General features: G+C 36.2%; 1 protein-coding gene across 1 annotated transcript in view; it reads right to left on the reverse strand.

The window, feature by feature from the left end:
* The window catches only part of RELN (reelin), a 561009-nt gene that overhangs the window by 202929 nt on the left and 333046 nt on the right, over positions 1 to 25034 (reverse strand). Inside the window, exons 11-14 of the mRNA XM_060195660.1 lie at positions 12735 to 12886; positions 2598 to 2710; positions 1269 to 1477; positions 118 to 246 (exon numbers count right to left, since the gene is read on the reverse strand). Coding sequence (XP_060051643.1) covers positions 118 to 246; positions 1269 to 1477; positions 2598 to 2710; positions 12735 to 12886 — 603 coding nt within the window. The remainder of the gene's footprint in view (positions 1 to 117; positions 247 to 1268; positions 1478 to 2597; positions 2711 to 12734; positions 12887 to 25034) is intronic.

The raw sequence follows: 25034 nt of genomic DNA on the forward strand, positions 1-25034 counted from the left end.
AATAAATATAATAAATAATAAGAAAAGAAAGAAAACACTAGTCTCAGGTCCTCACACTGATTTTGAGTCTATGACATGGATTCAAATCTGTAAATATACTACAGAGAATGTACTCACCCACTGTAGTTTTCAGAGGAATAGATAGTGCTATGAGGAAGGTGGGGCCCAGCACAAATCTCAGGCAAACATTCAGTGTGGAGCAGAGACCAAGAACGCCCATGGTTGGTAGAAAACTCTAAGCTGACACTAATAATACCAGAATGAGAAAAACAAAAAGGAAAGAGATAACAAATAAAATTAAATTATTCAACTCAGGCTAAAAACATCAAACAGTTGTAGAATCATGTAAAACATATCTCACTAGGCAGGTGCATACTTTGCCAAGCCCTAACACCACATAGTTCTGGTACTGTGATATCTCTTTTATCCTTCTCCCCTTTCTGAATAGAAAAGTCATTGTAGGAGCTGTGAAACTGAGCAAGCACGAGGCCCTACCTACACACAGACACACACACACACACAAACACACACACACACACATATATACATACATACATACACACATATATATACACACACACACATATATACATACATACACACACACACACACACACACACACACACACCCTAGGATGCTGTTTCCAAAATTATTTCTTCTCCACTGAAGTCTGAAAAGCCTTCAAAAGGCAAGCAGTTAAATCACTGTTAATGGAACAAACTATGTTTTAGAGACAACAAATGGTAACTTGAGTTTGTGCCTTTGAGTGTGATAGATGGCAAGGCAATTACCATGTCTCACACTGCCATTTCATCTTGTAAATGTGAGACTGATAAAAATACTTAGAAAGGACACTAGCAACACTTCAGCAAGTAAAACTGAGAAGTCACCACTCATGAAGTGCTAATTGATTTCCATGCCTATTAATTGGGGTCACTAAGCACCAAGAAGTCAAGCTTTTTCAGTTATTTTCTCTTCCTTCTTGGCAATGTGTTGGAATGGATGGCTAAAACAGCGTTTTTAAATACCTCTGAGACCTAAGACCAGGCTTTTAGAATGAAATCATTTCTATTTAAAATTCACCTGATCATATCCTACATATCAACTGAAGAACTTTTCTGAAGGGTAGAGTGTGTAATTTTTTAATAAATATTTTGTTAAATAAAATGTTAGCTGGAAATCTACTGAGAAGTTGCTCTGATTTAATTGCCAAGTCTATGTGCTCATTTTAAACTCATTTACATAATCACAGAATAGAATTTCCTACCTGTTACCAGGCTGATGTGTTCCACATCCCAGATTAATGGAAAACTGTATCATGTGAGACATTGTAGAAGGCAGAACAGGTAAGACATGGAAAAAGTCTACAGCCCAGACATTCCTATTATGACCTTGATGGTTCTTTTGCCTGAGACAAAATTTGGTAGCAGGAGTCTGAAGTTCAGGATTGATGACCACAGAAACCAAAGATGGAACCTTCAAAACAAAGGAAACAAAAATCATTCAAAATCTTCCCTATGTGAGTGTGTGCTGTTTCCTGGAATCACCTTACCAATCACTATGTGCACAGCTGTCATCTCTTAAGTACCAGGTGATGTCTTATGTTTTCCATGTTGTTATTTATGGAGAGCTTGCAATCCTCAGGGTTTATTTGTTTGAGTCACTTAGAATTTCTCTTTTGGACAGGTAGAATCAGATGCAGCTCTCTGTGGGCTCCTGTCAGGTCCTCTCTGCCTGATGATAGATACCTGGTCTTTAAGTGCTATAAGTATCCACTTTACCTACCTTAGAACATGGAAGAGGCAACTGGACCTTTATATTACATTGTCAACCTTCTTTAAAAGTGGCTTTCTATATTACTGATGGCTTGCCAATATAGATGTATTAGGTACACAATATAATACTAATGTACAATACTAATTGTACATCAATACAATGTTTATCTTTTACATTCCTAATTGAAAGCTTGCCGATAAGGCACTGGATTTTTAAAATACTGAAGGTGTCATTAGTATATAGAGAGGGATAACTAATAATGACAGTGTAAAAGTAGCTGCCACATGAATTAATCTACTATCGTAAAAATTCCTATAATTTATGATAAGTAATACATAATTTGAAGATGTTTTTAACATCTCAGAGCTAACACCTGTCCTAAATCCAAAGGGCAGAGGAAAGAAGCCAACCTTTGGCTCTAATTAGCAGAGAAAAAGTGATAATAATAATAATCTGTACTGCTATATTGTCTTCTGTTGGGGAAATCTCAAATTGCTGAATAAATAGTCATAAAGTGTGAGAGCAAGTCTTTGAGGCTACATAATTAGAGACATTTTTAGGGCTTTCTTAGATACAAGAATAATTGGTAGAGTACTGGACTCCACTCTGATGAGCTGTAATTCACTCTGTAATAATTTCTGACAAGCTTTAATTTTTCATTTGTAGAAAAAGTGCATGTTAAAATGTTCATGTCACTTTAAAGAATTTCCAGAAGAGATATTTGTCTTCTGCTTCTACCCTATTCTTTATGGTTTTCACCTGAATTTGTGTAAGAAAATGAGGGGTGAGGTCATCTGACACAAAGATTTGGTATATGCACCTTATATGAAGAATAGGAAAGGGTATCCAGTGTAATGTGCTCTTTTCTTCCTTCAATCTTTGCATATAAGATGACATCATTTTCATGAGAATTGCCAGGGTCACAAATCCCTCCTGCACACACACACACAAAAAATGAAATAAAAAAAAGTTGTTGGCATCAACTCACACTAATAAGCATATCAAACACAGTGCTAAATTGCAGAATAAAAATAATTATTGAATCTAGAAATTACACTCCAAGTAAATGCAGCCAAACCCCCCAAAACATTTTATGAATAGTTCAGTTAGCCGCATTAAAGATCACAGACCTAACATTTATGTAGGCCAAAGTAACTATTTGCTTAATGGAGTTATTCAAGTAACAGTCTGCAAGGAGTCTTGACTCCATGTCTATATTTTAACCCAAGTTAAAAAAGATGTGCTCTGCTTTTTAAGAAATCGTTATTTTCTTAGGTTTGAGGTCTTTGTAGCCAAAACCTACTTATTATGCTTTTTTAAAAAAATTGAATTGAGGTAATATTGGGTTACAAAGCTGTACATTTTAGGGATACAATTTCACATCTCGTCATAGTGTATGCCAACACTTCACAACCATCACCAGAGTATCAATAATCCTCCACCAAATTCTCTTAGACCCCCTTTTATCCTTACAGTCTCCCTTCTCCAACTTTGGCGATCTCAGATCTACAGTCAGCATAAAGCTTGTTTCTCTTTGACTTTGACTTGTTCCTTTCTTGTCTTTCTTTATATCCCACATATAAGTGAGAGCTCATGGTATTCAAAAAGTTTGATGATTCATTAAATCAAGGACTTACAAAACTGAGTATTTAAAACAGTTATGGGGGCTGGAGAGATAACATAATGGATATGCAACAGGACTTTTATGCTTAAGACACTAAAGGTTCCAGGTTCAATCCCCTGCTCCACCATAAGCTAGAGCTGAGCAGAGCTGTGCTCTGAAAACAAACAAACAAAAGCCAAAAAAAAAAAAAAAAAAAAAACAACCCACAAATAATTACAGATAGAATCTCTAATACTATAGCACATATTAGGTATTGGTATTTTAAACCAGCTTACTTTCCATTTTTACCGTTGATACACCAACTTGGCTACTAGAATGTACATAGAAAAATTTATTCTATGCGGCTGGGCAATGGCACATCCGGTTAAAGTCACATATCACTATGCTCAAGGATCTAGGTTCGAGTCCCTGCTCCTCACCTGCAGAAGGAATGCTTCATGAGCAGTGAAGCAGGTCTTCAGGTGTCTATTTTTCTCTCCCCATCACTCTCTATCTCCCTTTCCCTCTCAATTTCTCTCTGTCCTGTCAAATAAAAATAAAAAGGGAGAAAAAGAGGAAAACATAGCCACCAGGGGTGGTGGATTCATAGTATAGGCACTGAGTTCCAGCAATAACCCTGGAGGCAAAAAAAAAAAAAAAAAAGCAAAATTTATTCTATAATATAATCACATGCAGTGATAGTCTATTAGAACTGATAAGTAATAAAAATCACATTGATAATTAAATTGAATAGCAAAGCCAGTATCTGAAACTGCAGTTCATTTAACTAACTTAGTAAAAGATACAGGAGTTGATATTTTATCTTCTAATCTCCTATTTATTTATTTTTTTACATCTGGCTAAAAGTCTTACTATTAATTCTTTCTGTCAGTTGTCTGCATAAATTGCATTTTAAATTTATTTATTTATTTATTTTACTTTAGCTAATGATAAAGAAATCGAGAGTGAATAGGGTGATAGATGTCTAAGTAAAGAAAGTGTCAATAATTGTAGAAGATAAAGACTCACTCTGAGTCACTGGGTCTGATCTTAGAAACAAATTATTGGAATATAATGTTAAGTAAGAAAATTAGAAATAATCAGGACAAGAGTAATAATATGAAAAATTAATATGGATAGTATAGTTGTAAAGCATTGAAATTTATAGCATGTTACACTTGCTAGACAATATATAAATTAGTGTATATTAAATAAGATTTTTAAATTTCTTTACTGGGGGATTAATGATTTACAGTCAACAGTAAAATACAATAGTTTGTACATGTATAACATTTCCATATAACAATACAACCCCCACTAGGTCCTCCTCTACCATCATGTTCCAGGACCTGAACTCTCCCCTATCCCCATCCTAGTCTTTTACTTTGGTGCAATACACCAACTCCAGTCCAAGCTCAACTTAGTGTTTTTCTTTCTGATCTTGTTTTTCAACTTCTGTCTATGAGTGAGATCATCCCATATTCATCCTTTTGTTTCTGAATTATCTCACTTAACATGATTTCTTCAAGCTCCATCCAAGATGGGGTAACTAAGGTGATTTCACCATTTTTAATAGCTGAGCAGTACTCCATTGTATATATATATATATATATACCACAACTTACTTAGCCACTCATCTGTTGTTGGACACCTGGGTTGCTTCCAGGTTTGAGCTATTACAAATTGTGCTGCTATGAACATAGTTATACACAGATATTTTTGGGTGGGTGTCTCTCGTTCCTTAGGATATGTCCCCAGGGGAGGAACTGCAGGGTCATAGATAGGTTAGGTCCACTTCTAGCCTTCTGAGAGTTCTCCAGATTGCTCTCCACAGAGGATGGACTAATTGACATTCCCACCAGTCCTGCAGGAGGGTTTCTTTGTCCCCACAGCCTTTCCAGCATTTGTTACTGCTACCTTTGCCAATGTGTGACATTCTTATCTCATTATTGTCTTTATTTGCATTTCTCAGACAATCAATGACTTGGAGCATTTTTTTCGTATGTTTATTGGTCTTTATTCTGTCCATGTTTTCTCCCCATTTTTGGATGGGGTCATTTGTTTTCTTATTGCTGAGTCTTGGTGAGCTCTTTATATAATTTGGTTATTAGCCTCTTGTCAGATGTATAGCTCGCAAAGATCTTCCCCCATTCTGTGGGAGGTCTCTTTGTTTGGGTGGTGGTTTCTTTTGCAGTGCAGAAGCTTTTTTTATTTGCCTCCAGGGCTATTGCTGGGGCTCAGTGCCTGCACCATGAATCCACCGCTCCTGGAGGCCTTTTTTTTTTTTCCCCTTTTGTTGCTCTTGTTATAGCCTTGTTGTGTATTATTGTTGATGTTCATGTTGTTGTTGTTGGATGGGACAGAGAGAAATGGAGAGAGGAGGGGAAGACAGAGAGGGGAAGAGAAAGAGACACCTGCAGACCTGCTTCACCGCCTGTGAAGTGACTCCCCTGCAGGTGGGGAGCCGGGTGCTAGAACCAGGACCCTTACACAGATCCTTGTGCTTCACGCCACTTGCGCTTAACCCGCTGCGCTACCGCCCGACCCCCGTGCAGAAGCTTTTTAATTTGATGTAGTCTCATTGGTTTATTTTTGATTTAGTCTTCTTTGTAATTGTATTCATTTCACTGAAATGTCTTTAAAATTTATACAGAGAAGAGTTCTGCCAATACTTTCCTCTAAATATTTGATAGTTTCTGGTCTAACATCCAAGTCTTTGATCCATTTGGAATTTACTTTTGTGTTTGGTGACATATAGTGGTTCAGTTTCATTCTTCTGCATTTTTCAACTCAATTTTTCCAACACCATTTGTTGAAGAGACTTTCCTTTCCCCATTTAGTAGTCTGGGCACCTTTGTCAAAGATTAGATGTCCATAGGTGTGGAAATAAATATTTACTAATTAAATTAAATTTACTAAATGTTAACTAATTTGAACTGTGAACAGAAAAGTCAAACATGGTCATAATAAATGTTTATTGTCGGGAGTTAAGCAGTGGTGCACTGGGTTAAGTGCACATAGTACGAAGCACAAGGATCTGTGCAAGGATCTGTTCCAGCCCAGGCTCCCACCTGCAGGGTGGTCGCTTCACAAGTGGTGAAGCAGGTCTGCAGGTGTTTATATTTCTCTCCCCCACTCTATCTTCCTCTCCACTCTCAATTTCTCTCTGTCTTATTCAATAAATTGGGGGAAAATAATGACTACCGGGAGCAGTGGATTTGTAGTGCAGGCACTGAGCCCCAGCAAAAGCCCTGGAGGAAATAAAATAAAATAAAAAATAAATGTTTATCATCCCACGGCAACAGTGTATAAAGAAAACCTTATACATTTTAACATCATATATAATTTATTTATTTATTTTATTTTTTGCCTCCGGGGTTATCACTGGGGCTTGGTGCCTGCACTACAAACCCATTGCTCCTGGAGGCCATTTTTTCCATTTTGATGTCCTTGTTGTTATTGTTATTATTGTTGTTATTGCTGTCGTTATTGTTGGGTAGGACAGAGTGAAATCGAGAGAGGAGGGGAAGACAGAGAGGGAGAGAGAAAGATAGACACCTGCAGACCTGCTTCACAGCTTGTGAAGTGACCCACCCCTTGCAGGTGGGGAGCAGGGACTCAAACTGGGATTCTTATGCAGGTCCTAGCACTTCATGCCACGTGTACTTAACTTGCTGCGCTACTGCCTGGCCCCCAGTATCATATATTTTTAGTATCTCATTGTATGTACTTCAATATTATGCTAAATATAGTTGGCAATGATTCATTAAATGATAGTATTGGGGCTAAAAGATCTGCATCAAAACCAAATTTTCATTTAAAAATATAATTTCTTTGTTGAGCACATAGTAAGTAGTACAAAGACCAAAATGTCTCAGATATTGTGTGTTTACAGTACAATGCACTGAGATAGAGGAAGTGAACCATCAGGTTTCTCTAATTTCATTAATTTGTTCCCTGTAAATCCTCTCTTCTCTCTTAAGAGCAGTTTGTGAACTTTATCTGCCTTTCAGAGAGAAGTAAAACACGTGGGAGTCTCATTCAGTATAGAATGACAGAAGAAAAAAAAAAAGCCCAAAAAGAGTAAGACTTTAAAATGACAGACTTTATCTGAAAGGTCCCTCTGGGGGGAATTTATCAGTTCTATGAAATTTTAGTGACAGCAAATCCTACAGAAGGATATGGATTCTTCAGTTTTATACATTGTGATATATTGGGGAAACATATGACTCAAGGGGCATTTTGCACAGCAATTAAAGTACAGAATATTTCAAGAAAACTAAATGGATAGTCAGCTTTTAAAATATTTTTAATTTCTGCTTTAGTTAGCTTTAGAGCTACTTAATTGTACTATGAATGTACTTATGTTATTTACTATGTGCAGAACATTGGGCTGGAAGTGAAATAAGACCTGACATGTAGAAAAGTTTGCAACTTATCAAGGATAAACAACCTGCTTGCATGTGCGTGTGTGCGCGTGTGTGTGTGTTGTGTGTGTGTGTGCGCGCGTGTGTGTAAGAAAGTGAACTGTGTTATACTGATATCACTACAATCAAGATTCAGAGCAAAGAGGGCTCTGGGAAATTTGTACATAGGGCAAAATTGATGCCTTACCTTGATTGAGACCTTAATTTCAATTCTGAGTACTAAGGACAGCATCAAGGGAACTTCGAGATGAAAGAATGGTGTTTTGATCTCTCTCTCTCTCTCTCTTTCTCTCTCTCTCTCTCAAAATCAGGTTAGGGGAAAACTCAGAGGAAAAAGATGCAAAGTGTGGACTAAAAACGAGCTGGGTATTCAACTAGTTGAAGAAGTAATGAGTAGTACATTACATCATTTTTGTTTTGTTCACTATATTCTAACTCTAAGAATAGTGCTGGATATTGGTTTTCAGTGAAATTGTGCTGAATATGTAAATGAGTGTATGAAAGAATTAAAAAAAAACTTTGAACCAACTTTGAAAGCTGACAAAATTATCCAGATATGGTAATCATAGTCTGCTCACTGAAATGGGGGCTGAGTGTAAGAGAAATGAAGTGTGCATCCATTGTCTAGATTAATAATCATCGACGTTCCTAAGGTAGAATGTTTGTGTGGGATTGCTGATAAGTTGTTATATCTTAAGTTTCTTACCTCATTATTTTCTCTTTCTATTAAGCTACCAAGTTTGAAGTCTTTTCTACAGGACGAGTGCTACCATACCCTACTATCCTGTCTAAGCCTAGCTTATCCTAGCCTTTTCCATCCTGCCCTCTTTTTTTTTTGTATTTATTGTTAACATACTTTTTCTGAACACTGATTTCTTCACAGAATCCACATTCCTTTTATTTTCTTCTACTTACAGACAAATAGCTTGAAAGAGCAGTCCTCTGTTTCATGACACACGACCTTCTTTATTTCTTGTAACTTTGGCTTCCCAGCAACCACACAGTTAAAAAATTCCTCTCTCAAAAGTCACTGGTGGTGTGTAAGTTTTACCATGTTGAACTCCTTCTCTTTAGCATTCCCTGTACTGCTGGTCACCTCCCTTCCATCACCTCCTTGACCCATTCTCTTCTTTTGCTCCTGTAGTGTAGAAAGACAACTCCACCCTGCACCTGTTTGCCTTCTCTCAGTATCATTTTTTAATAAACATCTTTCTGTTAAATAGTTGATTTATTTATTGGATAGAAACTGAGAAAAATTGAGAGAGGGGAGATAGAGAGAAAGAGAGGGGAAGAGAGAGGGCAGAGGGAGGGAAGGAGGGAAGGAGAGAGAGAGAGAGAGAGAGAGAGAGAGAGAGAGAGAGAGAGAGAAAGGGAGAGAAAAGGAGAGAAAGGGAGAGAAAGGGAGAGAAAGGGAGACCGAGACCTATAGCACTGCTTCAGCAGTGAAGCTCCCATGATGCAGGTGGGGACTGAGGGCTTGAACCAGGGTACTTATACATTGTGACACATATTTCCCCAACAGCCCCTTTCAGTATAATTTGTTTATTTCCTTTCCTTTTACTGTTCTGTAAATTAGACTTTTTTTTCATGTCTTTGCTCACTGTGCTTTCTGCTCAAGAACACAAAGAACATCTGGTTATCACATTCATGCTTACAGCTTTCAAATCTGATTCATATCCTGAGTATAATTTCTATGTTCATACGACCATCTAGAAACCTAAATCTCAATATATTTAAAATAAAAATCTCCACACTTGCTCTTCATTTTTGCTTGTTTGGCTTTTGGCACCATTCTTCTAATCACCTAGGCAGAAGAGTCTCCACAACCAACTGGGTATGAACTTCACTGGCTCCTTCTCTTTGCTTCATTCTAACCCCTCTTCACATTGTGATTACCATCACCATCTTAATACCGTTGTTTCTTGTACTAGTACAATAATTCCTGAGTTTAGGGGTACTAGATCAAGTGTATTGCATGGGGCTGGCGTGATAGTTTACTGGGGAAGGTGACGATTTTATCACATGTGCAACCCAGGTTTAAACTCAGCCTTGACTGTCCTGAGGAAAGCTTCAGTGCTGTGTTTTTCCTTCTCACTCTCCCTCTGTTCCTGCCTCTCTCTATCTGAGAAAGTTGGCCTGGAGTGGTGACATTTTCATGATGACATGCATTGCATGAAAATTGTTTATATAAACTTTTTTTCAATATTGATCTGAGATTCAAATTTAAATGGGCTATTTTCACCATAATTGGCTTTCTGTCCACTAACTTCTGATTGCCTTGGTCTTTCTTTCACACATCTGCCATAATTAATCTAAATCACTGTTGAGAATATGTTACACAACCAACAGAAATAATCTCTTGGTCTCATATTGCCAAGAGTTAAAAGTTCCATATTTTATAGTAGGATACTAAATGAAATCACTATTCTAAATCTAGTTTACTTTTCTAGCTCTGTATCATTCCTATTCAGCTATATTGGGAAAATCACCTTGCCCCAATATTTCATGTACATTTATATTTGTGCTTTTTATTTTTTCCCCTTTTTCTTTCTCTCTCTTTTTAATTTTTTATTTTTTTTAATTATCACAGCTCTGGCTGATGGTGGTGTGGAGGATTGAATCTAGAAACTCAGAGCTTCATGCATGAAAGTCTGTTTTTAAAAAATTATATTTATTTATTGGATAGTGATAGTCATAAATTGAGAAGGAAGGGGGTGATAGGGAGAGAGACAGAGAGACACCTGCAACACCACTTTACCACTTGTAAAGTTTTTCCCCTGCTGGTGGGGACTGAGAGCTTGAAGCTGGGTCCTTGTGCATTGTAACATGTGTGCTCTACCAGGTGCACCACCACCTGGCCCCCATCAGAATCTTTTTGCATAACTATTTTGCTATCTCCTCTATCCTTTTTTTCAAGACTCTGCTTTGGCTTGAATTCTCCTGTCCCCTAAAACTCCTTTCCCATCATATTTCAATGATATCTTGAATCTTTACCCCAATTTCTCCATTCAATTACCCATATGCTCTTTTATATAACTTTCATAACACTATATTATTTCTTATAGTGAGATGGTACTTGTGGACAAAGATATTAATATATATATATATATACATGAATGAATAATATAATGAGTCAAATACTTATCGTTTTAAAGGTTTTCCATGTATTAACTCATTAACTCATAACTCTGAAATTTATGTACCATTATTTTCCCCAAGCATGTACTTTATATATTCTACAGATATTTATTAATTTTGTAGAACTGAATATGGATTTTCTAATTGGAACTGATGCTCATTCAAATTAGTTTTCTCCTCATAGGCAATTTAAATTTAAATCTACTTTGTTCCAGAAAGAATCAAATGATTTAATTTTTTATATAAAGCCATTAGATTTGGGTTGATTTACTGTAATTGACTATTAGAAAACAAAAGCACAAATTCATGAGACTGTTTCTGGCACACCCGGTAAAGTGTATATATTACCATGCTGGAGGACCTATGAGTCAGTTCCCCTTCTGCACAAGGGATACTTCATGAGTAATAAGGCAGATCTACAGTTACTTCTCTTTCTATCTCCCTTTCTCTTCTCAATTTCACTCTGTCCTACCAAATAAATAGAAAGAAAAAAAAAAGGAAAAAAAAAGGTTGCTGGGGCAGTGGATTCATAGTGTTAGCAACCGAACTCACCTATAAATTTGGTGGCAATAAAAACAGCAACACAAAAATGTATTATATAAAATGGTAAAAAGGCAAAATACCTAAACTAGACTAGCAGACTGAATGCTTATTACTACTTTTTTTTGAGATGAAGGATTAAAGTATCTTCAGAACTTCTTTTAATACAGTGAAAATCAGTTTGAGTTTTAATTAGCTCTGGGTTTTAAATATACAAAATACTTTTAAAGTCAAGGTGAATCATAGTCCCTTTATAGGAATATTATATTACTACATTTCACACATTTAACTTCCTTATCAAACATATTCAGTAAGTTTTAATAAACATTAAAAATGAGATAGCATCCCACAGTCAATGTGACAGAGCTTGACACAATCTGAAATTTACCATGCCATCCAGAACTATAGGAACTAAGGAATGTTAGAGAAATAAATAACAGTGCTGAAGTCTAAACTCAGGAGGTCTGTTTGTTCTGATGAACTGACATCTTTGCTAGACAGTTCAAGGGTTGACAACGTTTATTTCCTGTTCCACTTACAGGTGTTGCCTGTGTATTTCCAGTCCTTCAGCACAGAAGGCATTTGATACTTCCTATTTCTGGAATGATTTGCAGTGAAAGAATACATTAGTGTGGCTATTATTGATGAAAAGGATACAATTGAGAGGTCATAAATTTCAATCCTTTAGCCTTTCAAATTCCTCCCTGAGTACTTTTCTAAACTCCTGACTATTTATTTATGTAAGAACTTGAAAACCAATGCATATTAATGAATATTCTTTTAATTTATATCTGCCAACATATTGTAGAGTATTTCTCAGCTTTCCAAAATAAAATTTATGCAATGATGAAATATCTATGAAAACAAATGCCTCACCTTGATTGCTGTTTTTTTTTTGTGTGTGTGTGTGTGTGTGTGTGAGGGGATTTTGAGGCTTTGAACAAATAAGTTACTTTGTTCTTAGCTTCTCTCCCATCTTTTCAGGTATGACTATTGAGGGAAAAAATAACAGTAATAAGATATTTTGGCATTCTGTCTTCAGGTTTAGTAACGGAATGTTACAACTAACTCTTACAGAATGGTTACAACATGGCTGGTCTGAAGCAGATTTGTGTTTCTTTTCTCTCTCTCCCTCTCTCCTCAACCAGTAAAATCTACAGTATTGTAGACAACTCTATCTTAGTTTCTCAAGAACAGGTGCTGACAGAGACTCTCCCCAGGATCAACAAAATCAACTAAATGTACATACCCATAATGAAGTAAAACCTCAGGTTGCCATAGCCAGTGGTGTCCATATATGGAGTGCATAATTTTCTTTCTCCATCTTTGAGGAAGACCATTGACAGGCCTGATTCTATTGTTCCACATTCTGTGCCAATGATAGCTCCCAAAATGTCCCACCTTAAAAATGAGAATTATTGAGTTAGAATATTTAGTCAAACCTGAAACTATAAAATATATAAAGGAAAACATAGATGAAGCACTTCAGGAACTTAACGAAGATATATTTGGAGCCTCAACCTCATTCGTTCATGTTGGTGAACCCCCGATTTCTTGAAAGACCTCTGAATTATCACACCTGTTATTTCTCTGCTGAACTATTTTTCAGAATTAATAATAGCTAGGCATTATACCACATACATACATATTGAAAATACATAAAGTGTGGTGGTGCACCTGGTTGAGCACACGTTATAATGCGCAAGGACAGGAGTTCAAGCCCTGGTCCCCATCTGCACAGGGAAAGCTTCACAAGTGGTGAAGCAGGGCTGCAGGTGTCTCTCTGTCTCTCTCTTCCTCTCTATCTCCCCCTTCCTCTCAATTTATGGCTGTCTCTATCCAGTGAATAAATAAAGATAATAAAAAAATTAAAAAGTATTCCAGGAATAAATAAAGCAAATAAGTAGCTGTAGAATGAGAAGTATTAGAATTGGTTAAAGTCTAGGAAGTTTTCAAAAGGAAGTAAGATTTATACTGGGTCTGCTCCAGTACACATTTGAAAGTATAAAAGAGAATAAAAAATACTTTATGATCATGCTATCTCTCCTGACAGTTAAGTCTCAATATATTTAACTGGCTAGACTATCTTACTTCTCTTTAGTATTGATTTCTGCTCATGGTTAATTTTACCACTGTACAACTAGCTTGTCTAAGATTGAGGAAACTGGGACACTGAGAATTATTTGCCTAAGGTCAATTGCCTGTTTGCCTTAAAAGCATTACCTTCTTTTTTTCAATTTGTTGTTACTCCTATAGCTAAAGTTCTAAATTGTGTTCTGTGGTAAGATGACTATGTTGAGTCATTCCAGTTTTTGTTTTTTGTTTTTTTGCCTCCAGGGTTATTGCTGGGGCTCGATGCCTGCACTGTGAATCCACTGCTCCTGGAGGCTATTTTTCCCATTTTTGTTGCCCTTGTTGTGCTTGTTGTAGTTGTTATTGTTGTTATAGCTGTAGTTGTTGTTGTATAGGACAGAGAGAAATGGAGAGAGGAGGGGAAGACAGAGAGGAGGAGAGAAAGAGAGACACCTGCAGACCTGCTTCACCACTTGCGAAGCGACCTCCTGCAGGTGGGGAGCCAGGGGCTCGAAGCAGGATCCTTACGCTGGTCCTTTCACTTTGCGCCATGTGTGCTTAACCTGCTGCCTGACTCCTGAGTCATTCCAGTTTTAGTAGATTTGTGACCAAATTCTTTAGGAAATGCCTATTAAATTTTTTCTTCCTTTCTTTTTATTGTTGTATTGGGGGAAGTAATGATTTACACGATAGTTATTGTATAGATACAATTTCTTATCACCGTTCTGTGAGAAGTGTCCATACACCACATCTATCATCAACTTATGTCCTCCTCTACACTTTGTATTTTAATAGAGCATATCAAGCATTTATGAAACACAATAAATACATTTTTTAAAGCAGCTCTGAATATTTCTGGGCCACCACAAATTAACCAGGAATATCTCTTGACTCATACAAGAAAATTTCATATTGGTACTTTGTCTTTTACTTGATCCATTTATCCCAACTAAGCCACTTATCCTACTGATTCACAAAGCAAGTTAAAATTATAAATGATTCATTTGATGGGTCCTTTTAGCCATCTATCCACGTTAGTGTTCTCTGAAGTAAAATTTTAAATTAAAAAAGATAGAATTGAAATAGACTAAAAGAATCTTCTGTTCAAATGAGAAATAAGATTAGTAGTTTTTCCTTCTTAATATTAGTTACAAATAACTCTTTTAGAGTGATCTAAATGAATTATTTTTTTTCCTTTTTTAAATTTATTTATTTATAAAATGGGAACACTGACAAGGCCATAGTAAATGAATAATTTTTACAACCTCTGCCACAAATAGAAATGTGTGAGATATGATTCAAGCTGTTTGACTTTTTAATCTTAAAATTCAAACACATTCAATTTTCTCTGTATTAATATTTATTTTCTGTTAGAGGACAATGAAAAGTTATTTTCTTTAGAAATGCAGATATTTATAAATGAAATAGAAAGTTTAACTTGATTTGAAGAAAGTATAGAGAGAAATTAGAAAGCCCTTTGTAAAAACCACATTTTTAAAATAAATCATCCTGTATTTATTAAAAATCTGGCAAGAGTTCTTTCAGCCCAAGTTCATTCTTTTATAAATTTGCATAAGAACTAACTTTAAATTGGTTGTAGGCAAATATATTTGAGATTCCAGAACTACGCCAATAACCAAAGAATCTTAGAGAATGCCTTTCTCTCCTTCTGGACTTCAGAGCCCTTATTTGTAAGGTTAAAAGTTGTTGTCTTTTCTAGTTATAAAATGATGTGCTTCCTGACTCTCTCCTAATATAATGATTATAATATTATTAGACGTAAAACAAAAAGAATTCAAATTATAACATAATCTTGAGACTAGCAGTGGTGTTTAAGGAACTCTACAGTTTTAGCATTTCCTTGAATAGCATCAAAATACCCCTTAAAAGGGATATGATTTCTTTATGGTTTAAATTATATTTTTCCTCCAAGGAAATGCAATTTATTGTGAGCCACATTTAAAGAAATGTTAGTCTATTGTGAACAGCTTGCTACAATATGGCAATATACCTTTATTCCTTATTGATTAAGTCTGAAAAAAACCCCTCATAACTATTTATTATAAGTGCAGTGGCTTCTAGTATTTACTGCAAAGTGGAGTGAACATAGATCATAGAAAAAATTAAAAATCAATAAAAATCCTTGGAGGCAGCAAAGTTACAGTATAATATAATACATATTTTAATAATAGAACTTCACACCTTTTATGTCAAGAAATATTTGGTAAGCACAAATAATTTAAACAATTTTCTTAGCAACAAAGTTGATGGACCTGTGGTCCGGGAGGTAGCGCAGTGATAAAGCTTTGGACTCTCAAGCATGAGATCCCGAGTTTGATCCCCGGCAGCACATGTGCCAGAGTGATGTCTGGTTCTTTCTCTCTCCCTCTGTCTTTCTCATAAATAAATAAAATATTTTTTAAAAAAAGTTGATGGACCTTTCTTTTTTTAAATTTAATTTAATTTTTTTTTATTTAAGAAAGGATTAATTAACAAAACCATAGGGTAGGAGGGGTACAACTCCACACAATTCCCACCACCCAATCTCCATATCCCACCCCCGCCCCTGATAGCTTTCCCATTCTCCATCCCTCTGGGAGCATGGACCCAGGGTCATTATGGGCTGCAGAAGGTAGAAGGTCTGGCTTCTGTAATTGCTTCCCCGCTGAACATGGACGTTGGCTGGTCGGTCCATACTCCCAGTCAGCCTCTCTCTTTCCCTAGTAGGGTGGGTCTCTGGGGAAGCTGAGCTCCAGGACACATTGGTGAGGTCTTCAATCCAGGGAAGCCTGGCCAGCATCCTGATGGCATCTTGAACCTGGTGACCGAATAATGAAGCTGAAGGGTTGTCATTCCACATGTGAAGTCTCTGGACACAGTCTGAAGTGAAGCATGTTGAGGTGGCAATCGTTGCGTTGGTTAGGTTGTGATCGGCGGATGCAATATTATTTGATATGGATTGGGAGAGGCATATGGGAAAGTGGGCCCTATCCAAGGGTTCCAGGACTGGGGGAAGTAGGGGCTCTATAGTGGAGATGTGAGGTTCCTGCTGTCTTAGGGTTCAAAAAGACAATCGATAGTTAATGTTATCTTGATGGACCTTTAGAGCACTTAGCGTAAAAAAAAATTAATGTTTAAACATTTTCAAAATTATATGAGAATAGAACTCAAATATTTTTACACAAAAGATAAGTATATGAGGTAATGGATGGGTCATTTAATTAGTTGGGAGAGATTCTTTTATATGTATTTGCATAATTTATCATCATTGAAATGTGGAATTTAAGGAACAAAGCAAGGGAAAAGATAGGTTTAAACATTAGCAAACTTTGGTCTATAACAAGGATGCTAACAAGAGAAAGGGATAGGCTGTGGTTAAAAAGGACGTGGAAGCACTATGTCCTGTGGCTGAAAGATATGGCACTTGGTGGTAGGGGCAGCATGATGGCACATGTTATAGGGGAGACAGGAAAGATGAAAGCAACTCTGAGACAAAAAAAAAAAAAAAAACCTGCCTTGTAGTTAACATTTCCTTAAAATTATTTTAAAAAATTTAAAAATCACTGTAAGCCATTAACTCTCTCCCCCGATAAAGTGAGTTTTTGGGGAAAAAAAGAACAATCAAGAAATATACTTTTATATCAAGTTAGGCTGGAAGATAAGCTTCAAGATAAGAATAATGTTCTTTGAATGACAATTTGGCAGAAGCTATAAAAATGAAAGCTTCAAGCATATAGTTATATATGCACACAAAATTTGACTTTTTCTCTTTTTTTTTCACTAGAGCACTGCTTAGCTCTGGTTTATGGTGGTGTGGGGGATTGAACCTCAGAGCCTCAGGCATGAGAGTCTGTTTACATAACCATTATGCTATATACCTGCCCCCTCAACTGACTCTCAGTTAACTCAAAAGTTTCCTTTTGAAATTTATCTTTCATATACCTAAAATAGTCCTACCTACTAGCTTTTTCCAAAACGGAGACCCCAAATTTTCATCTGAAGTATTCTTGCCTTTAGGTTCATGATTAGTCAACAATTTGTTCTGCATTATATCTTAACTCTTTTTCTCAGCCACCAGGTTCCAGAGGCTACCATGATGCCAACCTGACTTCTTTGGGCAGAGGACCCCACCATGTGTCTTAGAGCCCTGGGTCCCCAAATCCCTGCCCCACTAGGGAAAGAGAGAGACAGGCTGAAAGTATGGATCAGCCTGTCAACGCTCATGTTCAGTGGAGAAGCAATTACAGAAGCCAGACCTTCCACCTTCTGCACCCCACAATGATCCATGGTCCATACTCCCAGAGGGATAAAGAATAGGGAAGATATCAAGGGAGGGGATTGGATATGGAGCTCTGGGGGTGGGCATTGTGTGGAAATGTACCCCTCTTATCCTCTAGTCTTGTCAATATTTCCATTTTATAAATTAAAAAGTTAAAAAAATAAAATATATCTTTCAAAAATATTTAACAAGTATACAAAAACATTTATTTTTATATCCTTTGAATATTATAGAGGTGTATTTAGATGAACTGGTAAGCCACAAAGCCACTCCTTTGAAATAATCTATAATGTGAGATAATAATCTGAGTAGAGGAGACAGCCATTATATGCTGGGTTCTAAAAATCTTACAGCATAATATGAAAAATGTATATAGGGAGATGAGAAATTGTACTCATGTATCAACAAATGTACTGTAAGCCATTAACCTCCCAGTAAAAAATAAGAAAAATAAATAAAGAGAAGTATGACTATAGTACTCCTCTCCTGCTTTGTATAATAATACAAAAATTCTAAATGAATATATGCCAGAATATATGTCGACATTTTAACAGTGAGGAATGGGATAAGGATGGGGACAGATTTTGATTTTTTACTTTACATACCTGCGTTGTAATAAGAAAATAGGTTTCAGGAAGAAAGCATTCAATTTATATGCCTTACAGCTCAGAATGAAAGCTTAAATTAGATCAATATGAGTCTGTGAAAATTCTAAAGACATAGGCATTTATAGGCTTTTCCTCTAGTATGACAGCTTCAGTGAAGGTGAAAGATGAGCTCTGTTTGAAGGCTTCCCCGAATATGATGCACTTCAAAAATCCTTTTTTTCAACTGGTTCTCTTGTATATCATTCAAATTCAATTTCTCTTGGGTTTTTATTACATGCATTGTGCTTGCTTACACTCTCATTGGAAGAACATTAATAAAAATATTGCATTCAGAACAGTAGAAACCACTCATTGTATTTCACCAATAAGGCAGAAATGTAACCTTGTCTGGAGATGTTTAGAGAAAATATTATAATGGTTTGAACATTACAGAATCTCAATAATGTTAGCGTCCTTTCATACCTCATAAAATCTAATGCTATTTTTTAAATAAGTAAAAGTGGAAATTCATTTGAATTTCCAAATTTTTTATTCTAGCATTAACAGAACTACAATCTTGGATAATGTTGTGGTGCAAAATAAAGTGTTAATGTTTTAAAACTATCTATGTTTTTTTATTTAATGCTTAAGATTTTGGCTATGACCTCTATGGGACTGTAAATTTGTTTCTGTTACTTAATGGTCAAGTGGTTCTGCTTTACTAAAAATGAGCATGCCTGTTTCTTAAAAAAAAAAAAATTACTGCAATGTTAACTTAGACTGTCAAAATATCTTAAATTTACCTGAATTATAAGCTTAAATCAAATCCCTCTGTAGCTTTATAAGTTGTACAGTATTCTAAGTCAAAAGGTAATATAATTATTCTGGTTAACACACAGGGAAGAAATTGTAGATGATAAAAATCTGCTCAAACTGTTATAAAGAATTTTCAATGAATTCAAGGCATATTTATGGTTGCTATTCATGCTATTATAATCATTATAGTAAGATTCTTGGGTGTAAGAAGTACCATTTAAACATGCTCAGCCTCTCCCTCTCTTGTCATTCTCCATCTGTCTGTATCTCTTACGTTGAGGTCATCCTGGCTTTAATTCTGATTCCATTACTCAAATTTTTCATTAGTTAATACTCATTTAGACAGAACTACAAATTTTACATTTTTATTTGTTCACTCTTCATTGAATTGCTCATCTTCCTCTTGTATTCAATTCCATCAATATATTTTCCAAGTAACTCTTTCAGACAAGGTTCAGGGTCAGTATACCTTCTAAACCCAGTATATATAAGATTTTCTTTTTTTTTCCTCTCAACATTTGAATGATATTTGGCTGATGAAGAATTTTATGTCTGAAGCAATTTCCTCTCTGAACTTTAAGAAAAATTTTCATTTTTTTTAAACTTATGCTCAGAGCTACCAGGGAAATGCACTATATCTCACCCAAATCTGTTGGGTATTTTTCCACTCGTCTTGCTAAACATTTTCATTCATAGGAGCAATGTTTTCTTTCCTTTTCTTAGTTCCCAGGAACTCTCCTTCAACAATTGCTTTGAATATTTCATTCTATGGCTTCTTACTGAGTTCTTTTTTTGAAATTCCTATTATTTCTAATTTTAGTGTCAGCTACTAACTTGCACATTTTATACTTCCTCTTTTTTTTTTTTTTTTGAGTGGCAGAAATTACAAAACCACAGCACTAAAGTTTCCTTTATTAAAGGGAGTTGGATTCAAATCAGGGTTGCATTTAATAATTGTATTTTCTTTTTAATTTCTCACACCTTGAAATGTTTTTTCTTCATAAAATTTATTTTAATATCACAAAAGCAGCATGCTCTTTTTTTTCTTGATATTACTGATACAAAGTCTCCATTTGCCTTTTCTGCTACTTCTATTTTCTTGATTCCTATTTCTTTAGTTTGATGATTTTTTTTTTTTTTGGTAATTTTTATCACTAGAGATTTAATATTGGCTTTCAAAAGTATAAGATTTCACAGGTAAAGTTTCATACTCATATATCTGTGTGTAAGTCATTTTTTTTACCCTGAAAGTTTTGTGTGGCCCCTCTCTCTCCGATAATCACCATAGTTCTTACAGAGTTTGAGAAACAGTTGGGCTACTGGTTTTTTTTTTTTTTTTTTTGCAAGTTCATATGCTTTAATTATCTAAATTTCACATGTGAGTGAAACTAGTAGTTATCTTCACCATTTTAATTATTTCACTTAGTAGAATCACCTCCAGTTCCATCTATTTTGCCCAGAACAATTTAATATCTTTTGGTGGTCAGGCGGTAGTATACCCAGTTGAGCACACATGTTCCATGCACAAGGACCTTACTGCAAGGGTGAAACTTAATAAGCAGTGAAGTAGCGCTGCAAGCGTCTTTCCTCCCTCTCTATATCCCTTTCCCCTCTCAATTTCTCTCTCCCTCTGTCCAATAAATAAAAATCTTTTGTTAATTTTCATAGCTGCACTATTCATAATAACCAAAATATGGAGTATCTATTGAGAGAACTGGAAATTATGGGACATATAGTCAACAGACTACTACTCTTTAATTAAAGATGGTTCTTTTTTATGAGTTGATTTCCCTCAGATTTAATGAGTATAGATCACTTAAATTTTGGTTTTGCTGTTCTTAGTTTTAATGTAAAAATTCCCGCTGACATGGGGGTCAGGGCGTGCACTTGGGTGGCGATTACCATGTAAACTCCTAATCTCTTTTGAGAATTCTAGTCAACTGACATTGTCATGCTTTTCTATTCCAAATTTTCTCTCATTGCTTGTTCCTAAAAATTCTGCTTCAAAATGGGTGTAGTAAAGAACTCATCTATTTGGCAGCCTCTAGAGAAGCAGTACCTAAGAATCCCAGACTGACTCCTGTGTTTGTTATCTATGACCTGGGGCAGCACCGTGATACCCTTTTGTAGAGTCTGATTCAACACATGCTTTGAACTATAGTTTTCTTCTATCAGATCCCTTTATCTTCTCTCTCCTTTTTGTGCAATTCTTCATAAGTAATGACCTAAGTCTATAACTTTTTTTGTTTATAGTGTTGTTAAAGGTTCATTTCCCCATATTCTACAGTTTTCGAAGATTTGAGGCAGTTGAAGAGTAATGGACCATACTGCTTTGACTCAATATTCTAATATTCATTACATTTATGAAATTTATCTTTAACATGGATACTCTGATGAGAACAATAAAACATTTTTTAAATGCACTTGAATAGTAAGAATACAACATTTGCATTTGCATTGGGAGACAAGTACAGTTTCCATACCACAGCAGTATGTTTTCTACAGAGCTCTATTCCCACTTAAACGTAGCTTTATCGACGTGCGATAAGGTAGCTGCTAATTAAATGAGGTGTTCAGAAGGTTAAGTCAAAGATTTGAAAGATTCACATAAATTATCGGTGTTTCTATTAGAGATTCATTTGTACTGAAGTAACACAAATGCCTTCTTTAGGAAAAAAAGTAAGTTCCACTAAAATATGAAACTTTTGGTGTTGGATTTGGTACAGTTTTGTGATATGAAAGGCAAACAGCTTGTGTATATTTGTGCTCTAAGATCAAGTAATTTGATTAAATGTCAAGGTGACAGATATTTGGTAAAATGAGTTGAAAAAAGTCATCATAACTTAGTAACTTTCTTTCTTGCCATTCATATGAAATGTTTTAGAGATATTACCAGAGAAGATTGTATTTCTTTTTCTTTCTTTCTTTCTTTTTTTTTTTTTTTTTAACCAGAGCACTGTTCAGCTCTGGCTTATGGTTGTGCGGGGGGACCAGAGAGGATTGTATATTTGTTTGTTTTCTTCCATACTAGTAATAGAGAGAAAACATAGATAAAAATATTATAATTAGAAACTTATCTAAATAATGGCCCTAGAACTACAAAACTCAATTCATTTTGTCACTCTTGAGTAGAGTGGGGATTTATCATCTACATTTTATTTCTATTTTAGCAGGTGATCATATGATGATAAATTGTTTGTGTGGGTGGTAATGGCTGTGAAGGAGACAAATACTCAGCAAACCTGACTGAGAAAACAAAACACATCAGAGATTTCACTACCAAATTCCTAATCTGTCTTCGTCAGCTCTTCCCCAAGGTGAAAAAGCTTCACACTAACTCAATTTTTCCCATGCAATGCTTTTTCTAAAGCTATGATTAACAGTTACAACAGTGCAGCTAGGCAGTGGTGCACATATTATTATGCACAAAGACCCAGGTCTCAGTCTCGACTCCCTACTTGTAGGGGCAGTGGTTCACAAGCATGGGAGCAGGTTCTCAGATGTCTTTCTCTCTCCCTATCTATCTACCCACCCCTTCTAAATTTCTCTCTGTCGTACCTGATGAAATAGAAAAAATAGCTGTGGGGAGTGGTGGATTTGTAGTGCCAGCACAGAGCCTCTGCAATAACTCTGGTAGCAGTAAAAGTAAAAGTTACAACAGTACTCTTTTCTAGAGCAGCGAAGCATTACTAGGGACTGGGTGGGCTAGGAGGACACACACACACACACACACACACACACACACACACACACACACACACACACACCAGTATGGACTGAAGAACATTTTTTATCGTCACCTAAAGCACAAAAAAATCCTGTCGTCTTTTTATCTGCTTATATAATGTAATATATTATGACACCAAGTCGGTAACTGAGCTAGGAGACATAAGTAATTTGGGGCTGGGGTATGTGGCAAGATATTCTGAGGGAAAGCTACAAACAAACACAAGGTGTAGTTGCTAGAATAATTGAACTTCTTTTAGAATTTAGACAAATAAATTGTGTACCAATTAGAGTGGCACAGGTGCTGTTGTCAAGCACATTATGCTATGTTGTCAGAACAGAAACCTCTGATAGCACCATAGCCTGAAAGTTATCACCTTCTCAATCGTGACCAAATCCTGATATATTCTCATTCCTGAGTAATGGCTGAAGAATATAATTAAGAATATCTGAGTCACTGAGTAGAATGAAATTTGCTCTGATGTTCTGTATTATCCACTGCTTTTTCAGTGGTAAATTATATTAGTTATTTTTTTGTGCTTTGGATAATTAGCCTTAGCTTCAAATTCTCTGATGCCATTAAGTCTCTGTGAAAATGAAATGTCTGACTTGCTAATAGGAATATATTATTTTGTCAGTTTTGCCTCTGCACTACTTATATATTTACTTTATAAAATTTTTTGGCTTCTTATATAATCACTTCCTTTAAGTTTAATTCATAAATGGGTTTTCCAAGTGTTTGTAATCAAGCATCTACTAATGTCCTAGTAAAGAACTGAATGTACTCTCAGTTCATGAATTAGAGCATTTTTGTTTGGTTGTTATTGTTTCCCTTACCAGGCTGATCTTCTTTTTCTTGAGAAAGAAAGTGAGGGAGAGGGCAAACAGTGCACAGACCCCCAAATAAGCTTTTCTCTTGTTTTTTTATAGACAGAATTTGATAATGATAGAAGTCAAAAGACAAACACCAACAGTTGGAGAAGTTGTGGTGGAGGACTCCCCATCACTGCTGCTAGGAATGTAAATTGGCCCATACCCTGTGGAAAATAGTCTGGAAATTCATCAGAACTCTAGAAATGGACCTACCTTATGACCCAGCACTCCCACTCATTGGAATTTTCCCAGGGAAAATAAACATACCTATCAGAAAAGACCTATGCATACCAATGTTCACAGCAGCAGTTTGTAATTGCCCAATCTTGGAAGTAACCCATATATCCAACAACAGATGAATGGCTGAGGAATTTGTGGTACATAAACACAATGGAGTACTATGCTGCTGTTAAAAGTAATGAGGTCAGAACTTGAAGACATCAGATTGAATGAGTCAAGTCAGAAAGAGAAAGACCAATACTGAATGATTTCACTTATAGGTGGAACTTAAGAATAAAGGACAGTAGAGGGCTGGGAGGTAGTGCAATGGGTTAAGCACACATGGTGCTAAGCTCAGGGACCAACATAAGGATCCCTGTTCTAGCCCCCGGCTCCCCACCTACAGGGGGGGGGTCACTTCACAGGTGGTGAAGCAGGTCTGCAGGTGTCTATCTTTCTCTCCCCCTCTCTGTCTTCCCCTCCTCTCTCAATTTCTCTCTGTCCTATCTGGCAACAACAACAGTGATAACAACATGATAGAGGTTTCTGTTCACCCCACACCCTTGATACTGTAGTCATTTAGTTAAAAAGAAAAGGGGGAATTGTTGTATGCTTTACATTGGGTTGTTCTTGCTCTCCCCCTGCCAAGAAAATTGGGTCAGTCCTGCTAGTTTCGCGGGCTCGCTTGGCCCCGCCCCTAGGAACCCCCGAGAGGGTTCCAGAGTTCGAGAGTTCGAGAGTGCTTGGTGCCGCCGCGGGGGAAAGAGGCAGCAGAGTTCTGTTTGGTGATTAGTTTGGTTTAGTTTATGAATCGTTGTTCCTGAATAAAGAAATACAGCTTCCCTGCCCAGCCGTATGTCTCTGGTCATCTCTGTTACCCGCCCGTGAAGCTAGCCTGGCCAGCTGGAGCCGCTGAATTTTAACAACAATATTACACCAAAGCAAAGAAAGGAGAGTAAGGGATAAGGTGAAAAAA

Source organism: Erinaceus europaeus, chromosome 8, assembly GCF_950295315.1.
Source record: "Erinaceus europaeus chromosome 8, mEriEur2.1, whole genome shotgun sequence".
Lineage (NCBI taxonomy): Eukaryota > Metazoa > Chordata > Mammalia > Eulipotyphla > Erinaceidae > Erinaceus > Erinaceus europaeus.